The sequence below is a fragment of the Penaeus monodon genome, chromosome 18 (genome assembly GCF_015228065.2).
Source record: "Penaeus monodon isolate SGIC_2016 chromosome 18, NSTDA_Pmon_1, whole genome shotgun sequence".
NCBI lineage: Eukaryota > Metazoa > Arthropoda > Malacostraca > Decapoda > Penaeidae > Penaeus > Penaeus monodon.
In genome coordinates, this window is record NC_051403.1 from 24043292 (window position 1) to 24063291 (window position 20000).

Sequence of the window (20000 nt, forward strand, 5' to 3'; positions counted from 1 at the left end):
TGGGAAAGTGTAGTGAGGTAAATTCTTCAAAAGACAAACTTGTAGTTGTTATATACAATGAATATTAAACTTTCTCTTATATATGACTTGCTTGACTCACCAATTTAGTGACAAAGAGGAAACACTCCAATTTGAAATTTGAGGCCTTGATTGAAACAGATGTAAGTGCTTTTCTTAGTGTTGATTGAAGAACTCGCTGCCCAAAAATATGCCATTTGATTTGTGAATTTTAATATGTTTTGCCAGAATATAGCATGGTTTTTCCCTTTGATATAGTCACTGACTGTTTCAGGATGCCAGTAGGAAAGAGAGATAGTATTCTCCAAAATGTGAAGAAAAGTCAACAGATCTCTCTCTCTCTCTCTCTCTCTCTCTTCTTCTCTCTCTCTCCTCTTTTCTCTCTCTCTCTCTCTTCTCTTTCTCTCTCTTTTCTCTCTCTCTCTCTCTCTCTTCTCTCTCTCTCTCTCTTTCTCATCTCTCTCTCTTTTCTCTCTCTCTCTCTCTTTTTCTCTTCTCTTTTCTCTCTCTCTCTCTCCTCTCTCTCTCTCTCTTCTCTCTCTTTTCCTCTCTCTCCTCTTTCTCTCTCTCTCTCTCTTCTTCTCTCCTCTCTCTCTTCTCTTCTCTCTCTTTCTCTCTCCTCTCTCTCTCTCTCTCCTCTCTCTCTCTCCTCTCTCTCTCTCTCTCTCTCCTCTCTCTCTCTCTCTCTCTCTCTCTCTCTCTCTCTCTCTCTCTCTCTTTTGGGGTGATGGTTCCAACTTGACTTATAGCCATGTGTTAAACAGCCAAATGGCTAATGGCTTACAGAAATAATGCATATGTACTTGCCATACTCTTTCTTTCCTTCTCTCTCTCTCTTCCTCCCCTTCTCTTACTCATGGCAGAGATGGACCTAAGAAGGTTGAGAGATATGCTGAATCAGCATCATTGAATCCCTGTCATCATTGATCATTAATCTGTTGATAACCTCTTTACTTCAATAAAAAAGTAAAGAAAGAAAAAACAAATGAATAATGAGTGGTGTTCTTGTTATTATTCTTATTAATATTTTGCTTGTAAATTTTTTTTTATTATTATTATTATTTTTTTTTTATTTTTTTTTTTTTTCTATTTTCTAAGACTGTATCATGGTACAGTATTGCAATGTATACAAGTTAGTTTAGTTATATTGAATATGTGAAGGTGATTTATATATTCTTGCTGTTGTTTTGAGAAATGGGTGAAAAATAGGATTACTAAAATAACCTTTACTATTTTAACCTCTACTCAGGCAAAGCTTTCTTCTTGCAGGGCATTCCCGGTGCCGTGCCTGCTGGTGGGGCTGGCATGAGCTCTATTGATGCTGATGGTCTTGGAAATGATGTGAGTATCTTTATTAATTTAATTTGCTAATATTTTTTTTTTTTTTTTTTATTATTGCATGGGTGTGCTTGATGTGGGTGTGTGGGCTTGTATGTGTGCACATGTGTGTTTGAGGATGTGTGAATGGCAGGGGTATGTGGGAGTGTGGATGTGCACATGTGCATGTGAGGGTCCTTAATACAGTCATAATTGTTGTAATTTGAATTATCAAAATATGTAACCTATGGGGGAGAAATTATTTTTTATTAAACTACTCTCCTCCTTTCCAGCAAACTATGGAGCAGCTTTGGGCCATGAAGGCAATGGAACATGCGGAGATCCACTTCAATGTAAGTATTCTTGTAGGAAGATTAAAGTTCTGTTTTTGAAATGGGTTCCTTAGAAATCCTGATAAATTTCATCCAGGTATTTTTTCTTTATCATAAATATTTCTTGGGGAAATGTTCCCCAGATATAATTTTGGAAGTAGATATAATTAAGATTATCGTTTCCTCATATTATCATCTTCATTGTCACATCATTGTCATTATCAGTATCAGGCATCATCATCATCATCAGTCATCAATTACCATCAGTCATCATCAATCATTATCATCATCATCAATCATATTTTATTTATTGTTACCCACAAGATTTACAGGCTGAGTCCCAAAGCTATCAGTCTTGACCTAATGTTTTGAATAGGATCATACTGAACCACTTGAACATTTCCTTGCAGCTTCTGTGCGCAGTTGACCCACGGTTGTTAAAACTCACTCCAAAAGACGACCTTATTTACAACACCTTTAGAAAACAGTTTCCTGATTTTAAAATTGAGAAATTGGTGGAGAAGGATCTTAAAGACAAGGAAGCAAAGGAGGTAAGAAGAATATTTAGGAGGCATTCAGCAGATGTGAAAGCCAATAGGATATAGACTTTTGTAATTTTTCTTTTCTTTTCCTTCTTTTTTTCTTTTTCTTTGAGTAAGGAAATATAAAATTTCTTTTATATATTAAGGAGATTCAGTTGATGATTAAACATACCAGAGAAGATGACCAGATTTTTAAAAATAATTCAGTTTGTGGCGATTGGATGAATCTCTCAGAATGTCCGGATAACTATTAACCCTTTCCCGACGGTTAGTATCCATAGTGGCCCGGGCTTCACTGCCGGGGGCTTATATCGTCGCCCTAGCATGCGCGACCACTCATGCCAAATACCAGCATCCCATGCCATTTCTTCGTAATACTACGAAGATATGTTGTATTTTCAGTTTTCATTATTTTCTAGTCTCTACTTGCCATACTTCCTGATAAATCGAGACTGAAGGGTATTTTTGTTGTCATTTAGACTCCATAGTTGATCATTATTCAGTCTACAGTCTGAATAAAATAAGCAGTGTGCGGCATCATGGAGTTTTTTTTTTTTTTTTTTTTTTTTTTCATAGTAAAAATGAGTGTTAAAAACGACTTAATCACACTTTCATTGCCAGAAAAATAATATTTTGCCCTGATTGTAACAAAAAATAACATGGCATGTCCATACATACACCATGGCATGTACATACATGCCCCCGGCAGATAGTCCCGCCATGCCATGGCATGTGCGTACATGCCACCCGTCGGCAAAGGGTTAAGCAAAGATACTGAACAGTAGTAATCAAGACATGATGCCCCTAAATGAGAGCTCATGGAGACCTCATGACTTCTGTCTTGATTTAGGATTCTAAGGTCCTACCATGAATGGAAACCATGAACTGAACAGCAGAGGGATTATTAGGAGCTTCTAGTATTTGGATTTGGTCTGGGTCAGAGATCAATGCATCTTCAACCTACAGGCAAGAGATCGTTGTATCTTCACCGTATGATTGCAGCATTTTCAAGTTATTTCAGGGTAGAGTAAATATTAGGTGGGAGTTGTTGTGCATTACCAAAAGGTTCTAGTCAGGTTCTCACAACATGAAATATGAGATTTACTGGGCTTTTCTGAAAATGAAGTTCTGGGTAGTTAATTCATGAAGCACTTTCGGCTGAAACCAGGTAATATTTAAGCTAATTTCAGACGGAATGGAATTAATAAAGGTAAATGTTATGAAACAGTAATAAAATATAAATAGAAATTTGACAGATCTTAAGTAGTTTTTTTTTTCCTTTCCTTTCTTTTCTTTTTTTCTATCTTTTAAGTTTTTATATTGTATTAGTTTTAACCATGAGGAAGAACAACCCCCTCTCTACCAAAAAATAAAAATAAAAATTTTTTTTTTGAAAGAGTAGATAAAAGGAAGTATAAAATGTAATGCTTATAAACAAGGAAAAAAAATATTCGAGACTCACAACCCTCCCCCTGAAGTTATAAATAAAATATAAGTAAATAAAATTAATTGTTTCTCTCAGAAATGGAGACCCTTTTGCAAGGAATTTGAGCACGAGATCGAGGACTACAGCTTTGCCACCCTCGTCCGTATTGACTCCCAGCAAGACTACTCCGAGGAAAACACCATCCTTGTGACCCGCATCCAGTTCTTTGCAATTGAGATCGGCCGCAATAGGGAGGGCTACAATGACTCCATCAGGACCAAGTACAAGCCCAAACCCCGTGCCAAGAAGGCTCAGAAATAGCAGTGGGACGTTGGCTGTAGTTTCGTCAGTTCGTAATGTTAAATTGTGCGCAGGAACCTTTTCTCTGGTTCAGCAATATGTTTTCCTTAATTACCGTAAACTATGTTAGTTTGCATCCTTTTCTTGTTTGGATCTTGTAAATCTTGGCTTTGTGATTGATTACTGCTTTGTCAAGAGGCATTATGTACAATGTTATTATCCTCCAGGTGTATCTGTGTAACAACTTGTGACGACAGCTGGAAGTATAGGTGTGTTGGTATAAACAATGCTTTATAAATGTCGTAATAGTACCGGTAGTAAAATAATTATATTTTACTGATGTGCATGAATGGCTTGGTTTGTATTGTGATTAATGAGAGAATATAACCAGTTGAGATGTTCCCTCCAGTGTCACTTCTTTCGAGGAAGTATTTAGCAGTTTATACAGTGAAGTATGCTTCTGAAAATATATATTTCTAAGTTCATTGTCTGTGTATACCTTCATCTTCAATTTGAAATACTAATAAACAATCTGTGCTAGTATTACACCTGTTCATTTAACATCAGTTAAAAATTATAATTGTTATATTTGTTTAGATTTTATTTATTTATTTTTTATAATTTTTACCTCCTTGCTATGAAAGTGAAACTGAGTTTTGAAGTGCAGCATTATAATTTGAGAAAGTGGGTCCACTATACTTAAAGGTGAGGTGTTTAGAGACCCAAGATGTTTTTTGTTGCTTATGTCCAATAAAAAAAAAAATCACGTATACATTATGCATACAAACCTAGTGTCAAAAAGATGGTTCATATTCTTTACATACTTAGCTTGGCACCTTTTGGTATATTTGCATGGGATTACAGTATGACAAGAGGCATTCACAGAAGAGCGTAAGGTGCATTCATATTACTTGGAACATCGTGCTGGTGTAGAAGGATATATATATATATGTAGTTTGATGAAGATTGCAAGAAACTGACTGAAATTTGTATAAGAAAGAAAAATTATATGGAATGACAAACCCATGTAAGATTTTTTTTAATGTTCATCTTGAATAATTTTTTTCGAATTCTAAAATTGTGTTCAATATTTTTATGGAATACATTCATTTCATCTGAGAATCGTTGTTATTCATACCTCTCAATATTTTCTATTTTATGCATATACTAGTATTGTAGTTAACTACTTAATGAGTTTCATAGCAGGTTCAGTCTTAAAGGTTAAACATAGTACAGATATCTTAATTTTACTGGACATCAGGAATAGAAAATGGAAGAAAGCAAAAACCAGTAAGCATATTAAACATTTATATATTTGGAATGCATAAATATTTGGAATTCCATTTATTCTTAAGAATGTAATATAATATTTAATAATAAGTAGGTAACAGATTGACGAAATATACAACTATTACCATAACAATGTTGCTAACCAAAGACAAAAAAATAACGAATTTAATAGATCTTTTATAGCATCTTCCAAGATCAAAAATAAAATCTGAATGTAAGAGAGTCTAAGATCTTGTTTTCCAAGTAAATTAGTTTCAAACTACTATTGCAAATAAATACTGACATATTTAAATGTCTGACATGAAGGGCTTGAACCTAATTTGTATTTCATTTAGTATATGTGTGTAACATGAATATTACTCATGTGTAATACTGCTATTTAGCTAGATTAGGCCTATCAGTGTGCGAAGCTCTTATGATTAATTTGATATTTATGACACAAATATTTTCAGCTGAAGATGGTTATTACATGGATGGATAGTAAAGAAATTTAAAGAAATAAAGTTAAAGTAAAGGAAAAAGTAAAGGGTGGGGGAGGGATCTTCAAGAAATGTTTCTAAAATTCAAGGTTTCTTAATGATGAAAAGAAGGTAGATTTTAGCTAATGTAAACAATTGATTTAAATGGAGCTATAAATGTAATCTGGATTCCATATCGGTTCGTCAAGAGGATTAGCTGCTTTTATCCCTTGAGAAGAGACGGAACAGAGATCGTGGCAACGGTGGAATAGTAATCGTTGAAGTCCAGCCGATTAACCAAGTCCTTGATGTAGTCCATTTTGCTGTGCTCTGCTACTCTTACTAGCACTGAAAAGAGATTAAAGGGTAATGTTACTATATAGTATTATATTTTTTCATTTTCATATAGCCTCCTAGACTGTTTCAGAAGCAAGGAATTTTACTGTGAGTTTGTAAATATGTGGACATGAAGCAAAAATAAACTTTCTGCTAAATACCACTTACCAAAGTGTGGATGCACTCATATAGCCAAAAATCTAAACAAAATAAAAATGAAAGATCATGCAGCATGTAACAAAAATTTATCAACAAGAAATCATGCATCCTTTAACAAAATCAACATATTACATGCTCCATAGCTTTATATTACTTTTAATCTATATTAATTTCCTTTTTTTCACTTTTTTAATCACAATTTCTTCAAAAAATATATGTGCACCATGCAAGTTTCAGGCAACATGACAATAGCATTGCTGTGGACTCAAGACTAAATTACATTCTTTTATAATGCTAAATATAGTTATGGTGAATGCATCTCCATGATGAATACCAGCAGTTCCTCCTCAAAATGATTTTCTAACATCTTCATATACTAAACAGGATATGCTGTCTTAGACACCCACACATGCTTACAATTAGCTCTCGACTACTTCTGCAGGATGCCATGGCAGATCTACCTAATGATCTCTCCAACCAGTATATAAAATATCCATATTAGATATGGTACAGAGACATGTCACAATGCACTCTACATGGGACTCAATTCTGAAATGATTGTCTAACTGCATTTCTGATTATAGGAAAACCGGCATATAAATATGTATGCATAATTATGTTTATGCAAAAATGAGTGCGAGTGCACAGCAGTATATGCATGTGGATAACATTCACTTCTCAATAGATGAAACCAATAAAATTTCACATTGTCACAAAGGGGGGAAGAAAAATGTACATATAGTGCTGATCTATTTCTTAACAGATAACTAGCCTATTCAGTGATAGATATCTGATTATTATTATTATTGTTTACTGCTACCCGAATCTATTCCAGCAGCACTTACTATTCAGTGCATTTTAGATTTAAGTAGGCCATTCGCGAGCAAGCAAAGTGACCAAAAAGATAAACTGTTTTTACCTCTTGCAGTTTACTTTCCTCTTCCTGAAGCACTTCAAGGATTGGAAAAATACAAAAATGGTATCTAAATGATTGACAGAGAATGGTACAAGACAATCATGATGAAAAACCTTTGAGACCAATTAATCTTTACCTTTTTTTTTTCCCTTTCAAGTAAACAGGCTATACACTTGAGAAATGTCCCTTTTTCCTGATGTACATTTATAAGATAAAATAATACTCTTTAACATCTAAGCAATCTAGTTATAAACTACAGTACATTTATGAGTAAATAGGGTAAGAAAGGAAGAAATAAATATCAGCGATAAAGATGAAAACAAAATCTACAAAATGGGACTATACTGAAGAGGAGAACACTAAGAACAAGTAATAAATGGAACAAGTCAAAGGTATATATTGCTAAACAACCCCTTTTAATGAAATCTTCACTTCTATGTTTTGCAGGTTATCCCTTGACAGGAGAGGGAGGGGGGAGGGAGAGAGAGAAATAAATCCCTTCTGTTTAATGAAATATGAAAGTGGCATAAAACAATGAACTACACTTTTTTATGATCATTATCAAGACAAAGATGCACTTCATAGGCCGGTGATGACTGGCTGAATTTAAAATGTCTACATAAACTTTGAATAATGATCACCACCACCATGTCAATTATCAAACAAATATCATCACTAACCCACATCAATTATTAAAAATTATCATCACTACCAAGTCAGTTATCAAAAACTGTAATTACTAACCCATCAGTTATCCAATAATTAATGCCAATCTCAATTATCCAATAATTATTATCACCAGTCTGCCAATTATCCAATAATCATTATTACCAATCTGTCAGGTATCCAATAACTATTATCACAAGACTGAATGCTTACCATCAGCCTATCAACCTGTCAATCAAACATCATGAACAATTGCATCTTTGTCTGGATAAAAAGTGCATCAACAGAACAGAGAATGAGAGTAAATGTAAATAAACACAGATAAAGTCTTGGAACAACAGGCTAACTACAAGTAATCTAAAGAAGGTTCAAGGTAAATACAGATGGAAATTTTGTAATCAAAAGGAACAAATGCACAGAGCTGAACAGAAAACATTACACCTGCATGAAGAATGGAGGACCTTTTCTACACTTTACAACTTTGACTAATCTGTTCTCATCAGTACAGTAAGCCAGAAATAAAAATAATGAGGATAAACAATGGAGGTGAAGGCAGAAGTTTTGTACCTCCACATACATGTTCTAGAAATATACAGTCACTTTGAATAAATATAATCCAATATGACCTTGATGTCTAGGACATTTACTTGTTTTAACCATTAACTATTCAAATAAATTTCTTCGCTTCCTGATACTTTTTAGGCATTTCCCTTTTTTTTTCTTGAAACTCCAACATTAAGTATCATCTCATTTTTTACTATCAAACTTGATGAAACACTCTGAAAAATGCAAATATTCTCTTAATTTTCTCAAGTGACAGCCTATATAGGATCATGTAATATCATCTGTCTACCTTCTGTAAGAAAAGCCTACATGTTCTTACCTTTCCCTGCAAAACCATGAGAACGGGTGCACATACCATGCCTAACTTTAAAAGCTGTAAAACCAATGGCTTAACATGATGATAATGATGTGGTATATTCATATTCATCAGAATTCAACCAAGATACTGATGGAGGTACATAAATACCCTTACAATTTTACAAGACTTTAGTGTGTAACACTCGCAATTACATTCACACAAAGGCATTCACTGATCTTTTCAATGTAGAGCATAGTTTGAATTTTAACTTTTACACAGTCAAGGAAAATATACATATATTTTTTATAGAGTACTTCTCCAATAAGTTTAGGTTTATATTCATCCACACCTACTCACCCATCTACCCACAGACAGTGACAAATAGATACAGAGACGAAGACAGACACACCAAAGGACACACACACACACACACACACACACACACACACACACTCACTCACTCACTCACTCACTCACTCACTCACTCACTCACAACCACTACACTCACATCACTCACTCACTCACTCACTCACCACTCACCACCACTCACCACTCCCTCTTCCTCTCTCTCTCTCACTCTTCCTCTCCTCCTCTCTCTCTCTCTCTTCATCTCACTCTCACTCTCACTCTCACTCACTCTCACTCTCACTCTCTCTCACTCTCACTCTCACTCTCACTCTCACTCTCACTCTCACTCTCACTCTCACTCTCAACTCTCACTCTCTCACCTGCACAGTATACAAATATCTATAATAACAGCATCACAAACAGAATTTTTTATTCCAATCAATTCCTCGAAACAATTTCCACGAGACATACTCTAAGACTGTATCTATTGCAATCAGATTTAAGTGTTCTCGTCAAATCATCTACAAATAGCAAGAGGACCAAAGAGTAAATAACTTACATTTATGGAGGAATGTTGCATGTTTCTGGAATTCCTTAAAGGTAGACTGAAGAGCAGCAAAGCCTGGGTGTTCAGTGATACCGGATGCACTATCCGTATGCCACTGGTGAGATAACAGCTGGCCTCGGAAGCGCAGCATGAGGGCAAACACATCTCGGACAAGTTTGAGCACAACAGCACCATTTGGATTCAGGAAGCACCTGCAAGTATTTTCGACATCTTTTAATAAGATTTCTTTGTCAATGTTTTAATAGTTTTCTTTCTTTCCCTTCTTTCATCTTCATTAAATACATATGCCCAGATACATCTACCAAGCAAAAAAATTCTAAAATGCCCTTCCATAAATACATTACATCCTCTCATAAAATCCAAGTATATGCACATGCAAATGAATACAATAAACTAAGATTTTATTCTAATTCAAATGGGTAAAATTTTGGGTAAATTTGGGCAAAGCCATGATGTGCTCCACACTTGGGCTTTTGTCCAGTCATGGTCAGGTTTGTGAGGCATCTGCCTAAGCAACAGGCAAAAGGTGAATGCTGTGATTAGACATTACTGGCATCAACAAGTTTATTTAAATGATACGCTAGGATGTCACCCAGACTGAATGGGATAATACACCAGCTATATACTGTAGGTTTCTATTTCCATTGTATCCTTTCTACTCAAAAAACATTACAGAAACCCAACCTCCTTGTTAACCCCTAGGCTGCCAGCATATGAAGGCCTGAAGCACTACAATCACCATGCAAATTGGTCATATTCTGAATGGATTATAAGTACTTTATATGCCAATAATATTTTTAGATTGTTTTATATATTTCAGAAAAAAAAAATAAATAAATCAATAAAAAAAGGTAAAAAAGATGGAAACTGGTTGGCAGAAGCAACTAAGAGGAGCTCATTTTGGTTAGCAGATCAGCTTAATAAACCTAAACCAACAATCATCAAAATAAGAAATAATTCTTCTTAAGAAGACACTTTTTTTATCAAATACCTAAACCCTATTCATCCATTACAAATAAGTTTCATGATGTATAAATTGTACCTAACTACAACGCACCTTGACGTAATGGAGTTGACGTGTGAGCAGTGGAGTTCATACAGGTCATCCAGAGAGGTGACTTTTTCACGTAACTTCTTCTCAAAGCCACTCCAGCTGATCTGGTGAACCTGGTATGATGAAATTGCAAGCATAAAGTACAAATAAATGAAATAGGAATGACATAAGAGTTTATATAAAAGTAGTTTTGTAAGATCTAATAACACAGAGTGAGGTTAATTATTTTACAGCAAGCACCAAAAGAAAGGAAGAAAGAAAAAGTTCCGAACCTCATTCCACGCTGACCAAAAGAGAAAAGCCAATTACCTGACTTATAACATAGGCTTGCACAACCAGAAGGAAGTGATGCATCTGATGTGAAAACAGACAGACCTGATGGAACTGCCTGCACTTTTTGAATCTGCCTTCTGCATCTTGCCGACCTGAGAGGAACAAGAATCACAATGTTATATGCTTTTTACCTGCCTTTAATATAATAAGAAAAAAATTAAACAAGAGATTATATATATATATATATATATATATATATATATATATATATATATATATATATATATATATATAATATATATATATATATATATATATATATATATATATAAAAATTCATATGCACAATACTTAAATCTTACATAATACTGTAAGTCATTTACAGAAATACATAAAAAAGTATACTATTCATAAAATCTACTTTATAACATATCAAATGAACCTGCACAAACAAAAATCTCAACACTCACTGAGACTCATGGTATGTCTGAAAAGATCATCTGCTGCCCAGATGCTGTGGTGCAACGATGCCAAGAAAGTCCACAGGCGAGAGTAAGAGGCTAATACTGCGTTGTCGAGAATGAGCGTGTGCGGCCATCTGACGTGATACCGCAACTCAAGACAATCCAAAATACTAGCTGTGAGCAGAATTGGGAAGTATTGAAGGTTACAGTAGTTTAAGATGTGGTTTAAAATATGATATAAAAGCCCTGATACTCAGAGTATAATATAATAAAAAAAAGCAACATTAAACTGCAACATATCATCTTTTATATTCATAAACTAAAAAAAGAGCAAATGCATACAATCTTGCTACATCAACTGCTGCTCTAATATACACATTACATTATTAATCATTCCACCTTTTAATTGCACTACTCACTCTGATGTGTAAACACTGATGGAATGTTGGTGATTGCAAAAGAGAGGTTGTCTATTAGGGGACTGCTACTCCAGCAAGAGTCAGCCACAGACTTCTGCAGGATGCTGTTTAACTCAGCAGGAATAAGAAGTGTCGCTGGATCCCTTGTTGTGTCAAACTGTGGAAAAGACAAAGCTCATTTCCAGTCGATCTTATGAAAGTTCTAAATAATCACACAAATTTTTTTTTAAATGACACATCATATTTTCTACATATTTACCACAAGTAGGTCAATCAAAAAGATGCAAGACAGGTCTTGACACACCTTTGTGAAGAGGTTTACGGTAAGAGCTCGGGCAAAATGGGCATCATGCAACAGGAGGAGAGCACGGAGAGCTGAAAAGTGGTCAATCAGACTCTCCTGGACTAGAACTTCACTCAGGAGACTTGTGTTCACCAAGCGGCTTCTGCAGAACACAATAACCTGTATTACAGCACTGTCACACATGAAGAGTCTATGCACAGTTTCAGAAAATGGGAGTAAACCAACTACTAACTCCCATTCTGAAATCCTATATTTTCTAATCACTTCTCACACCTACCTAAAATACCCTTTATAATAAACAAATCAAAAGTAATCACTTCCAATCAAACCAAACCTAACAAAAATCACATCTCTGTCAACTAACTGCGTGGCCAAGTGAAGTCTTATGGAGCGGATGAAGTAGATGGGGAGGCAAGCCAGTTCGCTGTTGGTGGGAGTTGTGAACGGTTCCTCTTTCTTCACACTGCCGATTGTCGCTGGGTGGCCAGTCAGCGCTGTTCCAGTTATGTTCAGGAGGGGGGCTTCGTCTAGTGAAAATTTTTAAGAACTGGTAAAAATCTGGGATGCAGATCATGGGTGATAAAATTCAGCTGATTTATACACTTGGTGGTTACTACATATCAAAATATTTCAAGGAGATAAGGATGCTTTCAAGAAGTCTGCATATTAGTAGTACTCTATACCAAGAACTCTGAGACTCCTATAAATAAGATGAAAAAAAGACAAGGAAAATGGAAGAAAGAAAAACGAAATCTCACCCATAAGCTTCAGATACTCCACGCTGTACGGCTGGACCTTTGGCACGACTGAGAGCCTCCTTGCAGACAAGAGGTCGTCCTCCAAGGTGGTGTCAGTGTGGGGTGAGGTTGGGGACACGGCTGGTGCCTATTCATTACAGAAAATTATTAGTTTTTTACATCAGTAACATCTTAAGTCACCCTAAATACAAATATAAAGAAAGAAAAACAGGAAAAGAGAAAAGAAATGAAGACAGAAAATCTTACCAGTGTTGGATAAGCAGGATATATGACACAAACTAGACTTCACAGAAAGAGGGTGAGCTTAGGAAAATAGAGATAAAATATGGCCAGCATATTCACAATTTGCTTGAATATCTACAGAATTTCCATGAATACTTTAGATTTTAAAGATTAACCAGAAATATCTCTCTTTCATTTTTAATCATATATATCATTCAAGTACAGAAACAAAGTCCTGAGCTTATAAAACCAATTAACATCACCAATTGTGTCTGAATGCATTAACGACTGTACTGTTACTTACCTCCAACCAATTATTACATAAAGGGTGCATCATGCATTTACAAACTCAATTGTGAATGTAAAATAATTTCTTTAAATATGGTCTAAGCACAAGAAAAATAACGGATCTAATCCACTTATACAATTTTTAAGCACAAATAAAAAGTAAAAGGGGGCATAAAACAGAACCAAAAATTTTGAAAAGATGATGAAGAGAAAAGTACTTAATACATTCTTTCTTCCAGCTGGTCTTCTATGATCAAAATATATTAGAATATAGCTTGTTTAAATAAAGACAACAAAAGAAAAAGAAAAAAGAAAGAAAATCATTTGCAAAATATATCGACTAAAACTATAGGCATAAATTGTTCAAATTTGAAAAGAAAATGTATATATGTCGAAGAAAAAAAGAAGAATAAAGTAATAATAATAATAATAATAATAATAATAATAATGATAATAATAATAAAAATAATAACCAATAATAATAATAAGAAATCAATACCAACAATATCCATACTAAAGCACAATCCAAACAAAAATTTCCTTGAAATGCTAATGCACATAAAAAGGAGATCACCCACTCACACACACACACACGTGCATTCCCACAGTCACGCACACGCAAACAAGGAGGAACAAAGAATGGAGCAACACCCTCCACCTACATGTCTCCAGAGCAGTTTGTGTATGACGGCATCGGAAGCATGACCGTAGATGCTCCTTCCGCGTTCCTTCAGTACCTCGCCACCCACCTTGATGGAGGGTAGGGGGTGGTGGAGGGAAGGGAGACATGGGATGGTGCAAGAGAGAAGGGAGGGAGGGGGAGGCCGGGGGGATTCAGAATGTTTGTTTAGATTTTGGTGAACTCTTGTTTTTTTTGTTTTTTTTTTAATGGGGGTTCTGATTAGTCCTTTTCTATTTATTTACTTATTTAGTCATCTATTTGTTTATTCATTTTTATTCTTTAATTTTTTTTGCTGGTTTCCAATTGGTTAGTTGCATGAGATAAAGTGCAAAGTGACATCCAGTGTAGTGATGACTGATATTTTGAAGTGAGCTTGTGCCTTTGCATGCACACAATAAGCAGCTTGGATACATCTGCTTTTTGTTTTCCATGGTCTGAGAGAAGCTACGCTTAAATAGCAATAGCACAGTGCTAATACCTGTTCTGCAAGTTCAACAACTGTACAGAATATGGGACTGGAAATAGTGAGCATGCTGTGAAAGATGCAATATTTCAGGCACCCCATGAGACGTAGTACAAGCCTTGCGTTCGTGTAAAAGAGACAGCACCAGAATACCAATCAAAGCTTGTGTAGTGGTTAGTGATATTACCATATTTTCTGTAAAGCATTCATCCTTCTAACTGTAGAGATGCATAAAGCACATACCATGTCAATTCTTATATATCAGCACTGCCTTGATTGTGTTTCATCACAAAACATACTAATGTAACCTAGATACTTCCTAAAGCCTTTGTTCACATGATACATACAATAATATCCTAATGATCCTAATCCTCCTAAAAAGGACTGCAACTTGAAAATTCCCGCTCTGACCAGTGAACAAGTGCCAAAGCACAAAACCGACATGAAGTACAGTATTGTGAAATGAGTCACCATAAGAGTGCATAGCAGTATAACCTTTTGGAATTATACAAGTCACCCTAGTTCTCTAAAATCCACCTTGGAAAGCACCATTTATTTTCAATTCAAGCAGATAAACAGCAATACACAGCAAATAAAAAAAACTATACTTCGTGATACACAAATCTCAAATCTGGATCCAAGCATCATTTTTTTCCACTTTTGTTTTACCATCAAAAGTCTTTTCATAAGGTCCCATAATAATGCAAACATCTTCATAATTCATAAGTATACATTTACTATCCAATTATATCATGTGCTGTGCATGTTCGTAGTACCAAAGTGGTTCCATCACACAATGTCAAACAATGGTCACTGCAAATGTGTAAATCAAAAATGAATTTACAAGTGTATCTTATATTCCATGAACACAGTGCCTTCTAGTGTGTGATCAGCATATTTATGATGCCTGGATATCACAGAACTCATTCATGGGCCCTTATAATGAAAAAGCAACAAAGCATTGGTCTTGTCTCAAGCAAATATTGCAAAGAGTTCCTAAGACTTTAGTTAGCCTTTAGAGAAAAAAAATTATCTAATACATTCATCATCTTGACAGGCTGATTCTTTTCTCTGATCTGTTCATTTGCTAATTAAACAATTACAATTAGAATCATAATTCTTTATAGTTTACTATATTAAAAAAGATGAAATTAACAATAATTACAATATTCACAAAGATCATATAACCCTATATATATGAATTACAAATTTGGTTATCAGTTCCTATCAGTCTTTAATCAGTTATTAAAAATCTGTAGCAGTCTATAAAAAATATAGTTTTACATTTCAATTCACATCTATATCTATACAAATAAGCCCTATTCAAGATATATAAAAGATGAGGACTATAAGATGAGCGACTGTTAAAAAGCTAAGACGAGCTTTGAAAGATAAAATCTAAAGAAAAATATGGCTGTAATTTCAGACTCAATAAGTCCATACTGAAATGATTTGTATTTTGAAATCATTTGCCATTGCAATGTTCATGTTACATGAGGTGTCTTCATGATAAGGTTACATGTTCCCTCAGCCACTAACAAAAATGACAAAATGTTTAAATAATTCAGAATAGCAGAGAACCATTCCATGTTTTGTCTCTTGTATCAGTTGAAGAATAATTTAAACTCATATCTATAATGACCTATAATTCACTATTTTTATTATTTTAAATGCCTAGTGAGGGAGTTTTACATCCTGTAGTAGGTGCTGTTCCTGGTAAACAAAAGAATCTAACATGCTTTTAAGAACTATATTAAAGTAATAATCAGCTTCCATAGCATCGTTCAGACAAAGTTTTTAGACTATATATTTTTTGCACAAATTTCTTTAAGACCAAACTTGGACTTAACTATTAAGCTTTACTTTAGAATAATAGCAATATCTTTTTACCTTCAGATTAATATCCTGTCAGAAATGGAACATTCTATATTACCATAAAAAATTCTATTCATGGATTTACCTGTTTTGTACAAAGGTGTAAAGTGTTTTACCCTCAAATATCACCTCAGTATTCTTTGAAAATTCCAGTTTGATGGCATTTTAATTACAGTGGAACATTTCTAAAAAAAACTAATCAAATTCAGGACTATTGTTTTTTCCATGGTGGCTAGATCTGATAAAGAATATCCTAAAATCCTAAAATGTAACATGTCCATATGCAATGTTTTGACAACATGGTTTATAAAATACAATCATATGTCCCTAGGGGGAAAAGCCATCAAAACAGAAGAAATTCTCAAAACATACCTGGTCTATTAGGACTGGCCTTTCTTCATCAGGTGTAGTGAAGGCAGTTGACCCAGAGGTCTGTCTATCATAGGACAGGCAGGATTTGAAACTGGCTGTGCTGGCTCCTGAAACCTGTCGTTCGTAGGCTACTGCTGCTCTTGAATTTCTGCTTTTGTGCTTTCTCTGCCAAAGCCATATTCTGAATCCAGGACACGCTTTTTGTTTTCCATTGCTGCAGACGATGTTACAGCTTTGGATTTCAAAAGATTCATTGTGTTCCTGTTTGTGGTGCTGGACTGATATTCCTCACTGAGAACTTTACGTTTGATGGCCGCTGCCTCTGCACACGTTTCCCGATATCTAGTGAATGCTTCATTAAGATTAGGAACATTACCATTGCTTTCATCTTCTCTTCCCATAATGGTTTTCTCCTGAGGTATACATTCTTGACCAGAGTCAACAGTGGCAGTAGAAGCCACTGCACATGCCTCTTGACTATTGGCATTTGCATCTCCCTGAACTGTGACTATTTCTGAAGTATATCCTTGATCTACATTTGCATTTACATCATCTGGACCTGTATTGCCATTTTCATCACCATCCTTTAATTTGTCACCAGATGTTTGAGTTAGGACAAAATTAGCATTGCCATCCCCTGGCCTCTGTGTGTCTCGCACTCTGATGCCATACTCTTCATTCAGGACCCTCTGGCGAATCTCTGCTGCTGTGAGATTTCCATTGTCTACTTGCAATTCACTAACCAACTCTCTGGTAACCGTTTCATTGCCACTAGATTGCAACAAACTCTGAGCTCCGACCAGTTCGGTACTAACAATGCCAAACTCTTCTTCCAAGACTTTCCGCTTGATGGCAGACGCTTCAGTTTGGTTGCAAACATTAGAGAAGTCTGGGTGCACAGGGAGTCTGTCTCTTGCAGGTAGTTGAGTCTGTTCTTTGCTGTGAATAATAGATCCAATGGAGCTCTTCATGTATGCACGGGACACCACATTTCTATCATAGTTAGTGTTCTTTGTTGAGTCAACCTCCAGTTCTGGCAGATTTTCATCATGGGGAGTATCCACAATGTCAGATGAAGTGCTCATGAGGGAAGTAGTCATATCATATGCTGATACTGATTCCTCTGTTGGACTTGGCTCAATGCAGTCACTCCGAAGAGGGTCCGGACTCAGGTGATCAATGGATTTTGTATCGGAAGGGGTGTCTAGCTTTTTTACCAAAGGTAACAATCTCTCAGTTGTAACATCTGAGGTATCAGTTTCCTCTTCATCATCACGGCTGGCTTTCTTTGCTTCATCCTCTGGTTGTGGAGACCATTTGAAGTTGACAATAAACTTCTTGCGGGACTCACTCAGGAGACAGCGTTGCAATTTCCATTGTGAAAGGACCTCTCTACGCTCTGCTGCCTGCATCAGCTTTTGATAATACATTTCAATTTCAGCTCTGAAATAGGAAGAAAGGTTTAAACCACAACAATTTGGGGAGAAAAATAAAATCTAAGATCTAATGCACTGATGTCCAGCTATACTTACATCTATTTTACTAATTTTACTGTAATAGAAGGGAACTGTTATACTTCACAAGAATAAAACTAAGGATAAAACTAAAGGTAGATTAACAGATTCTTGGTGAGCTTTATACATATAAAAAACTATAATGACTATTATTAATTCCAAAAAAGCAATCTACATTTTGGAAAGCCGTTCTAGGAGAAAAGGGTCAACTTTTCAGGACACAATTCTTTTGCTGGTACAGGTAGCTCCATGATGTTCCATAGGGAGGGAGGGAGGGAGGGAGGGAGAGGGAGAGAGAGGGAGAGGGAGAGAGAGAGAGAGCAAGAGCGAGAGCGAGAGGAGGGAGGAGGGCAGGGAGGGAAGGAGGGGGAGGAGGGGGGGAGGAGGAGAGAGAGAGGAGAGAGAGAGAGAGAGAGAGAGAGAGAGAGGAGAAGAGAGAGAGAGGAGAGAGAGGAGAGAGAGAAAGAGAGAGAGAAGAGATGGGAGAGGGAGAGAGGGAGAGGAGGAGAGGGAGGGGGAGAGGAGAGAGAGAAGAGGAGAGGGAGAGAGAGGGAGGGAGGGAGGGAAGGAGGGAGGGATATAGAGAGAGAGAGAGAGAGAGAGAGAGAGAGAGAGAGAGAGAGAGAGAGAGAGAGAGAGAGAGAGAGAGAGAGAGAGAGAGAGAGAAGGAACTGTGAAATAAGGCCAAACACTTTAGTTAGGGAGTGTGGATGGAGAGGTAACTCCCCTGTGGTTATCTTTAATGTTATTTTGTAAATACAGCATCAAGATAAGTAAGCAGATCTAAGCTCTTATAATTTGGGTACGGAAAGAAGGCACAAATACACATATACAACACAATATGATAATTTACTTGAAATCACAGTTCTAGCCAACATCATTCACATGAATTCTGTATATTGTATATCTGTTTGTTTTGGTTACTGTATATTCCTATGTTATATGGGGTGAAATTTATCACACTGTGGCCCCCCTCCCCCATCCACACACATCCCAGATCTGCAACCATTTATCGGTCTATTGTATGAAACAGAGATATAGTTGAAGTGAATGCCTCTCCTGTTTTGGTTCCCCCACAGAGGAAGTCACACCAACTTAATAGCCTATATGGTCTGCCAACAGTCATCAGCCTTTATGAAGTTAAATGTTCATTTCCTACACCAGCTTCCTGGTAAGTGTTCCAAAATGAGGCTATGAAAAGAGGTTAACCAATGAAATTATCTAAATAAAGAATATATAATTATACAGCAACATAAGAGGGACAAATGAAAAGAATACTAAAGGGAAACTGTTTTCTTTACTTTAGCTTTTCCTCCCGCTGTTTCTTCTCCTTTTCAACTTCCTCAGCCTCCAAGGCAATCTTCTTCTCCAACTCAATTTCCTTTGCCTTCTCTTCCATCTTCCTTTCTTCACTTTTCTGTGCTTCCTCTTTGAGTTCCTTAAACCTGGCTCTTTTCCTCTCTATCTCTAGTTGGCGGACATCATTCATTCTCTCTGCAAGAAGGAAAAGTTCATTATATGAGATGAGAAGAATCAAATGGATATCTATTTCTCCTTCACTCTGTGTAATGAATATGTGCACTAGCTAAAAAATACATCCTACATTACATACAAGATGCCCACACAAAAATAATAGTATGCATAAAATTTCCGCTAATGAATCTTCAATCAACACCCATAATAAATATGTTGTACCCACATAAAGCTGCTGGCACTTACTCTCAATCTCCTTGATAACAGCTGCATGCTCTCTTGCAGATATGGCCAAAAGTCG

At 35.9% G+C, this 20000-nt stretch overlaps 2 protein-coding genes across 2 annotated transcripts in view; one reads left to right on the forward strand and one right to left on the reverse strand.

Moving 5' to 3' along the window:
* LOC119584673 (protein PBDC1-like) overlaps positions 1-4521 on the forward strand; it is an 8168-nt gene extending 3647 nt beyond the window's left edge. Inside the window, exons 5-8 of the mRNA XM_037933348.1 lie at positions 1288-1359; positions 1629-1688; positions 2078-2218; positions 3732-4521. Of these exons, the coding sequence (XP_037789276.1) occupies positions 1288-1359; positions 1629-1688; positions 2078-2218; positions 3732-3956 (498 nt within the window). The 3' untranslated portion in view covers positions 3957-4521. The remainder of the gene's footprint in view (positions 1-1287; positions 1360-1628; positions 1689-2077; positions 2219-3731) is intronic.
* A 705-nt stretch (positions 4522-5226) lies between these two features.
* The window catches only part of LOC119584336 (gamma-tubulin complex component 6-like), a 25525-nt gene continuing 10751 nt past the window's right edge, over positions 5227-20000 (reverse strand). Inside the window, 14 exon segments of the mRNA XM_037932896.1 lie at positions 5227-6031; positions 9530-9729; positions 10596-10705; positions 10902-11017; positions 11336-11503; positions 11749-11905; positions 12053-12194; positions 12417-12579; positions 12811-12937; positions 13983-14069; positions 16713-16865; positions 16868-18155; positions 19528-19720; positions 19946-20000. The exon segment at positions 19946-20000 is cut by the window's right edge and continues 45 nt beyond it. Coding sequence (XP_037788824.1) covers positions 5907-6031; positions 9530-9729; positions 10596-10705; positions 10902-11017; positions 11336-11503; positions 11749-11905; positions 12053-12194; positions 12417-12579; positions 12811-12937; positions 13983-14069; positions 16713-16865; positions 16868-18155; positions 19528-19720; positions 19946-20000 — 3084 coding nt within the window. The 3' untranslated portion in view covers positions 5227-5906.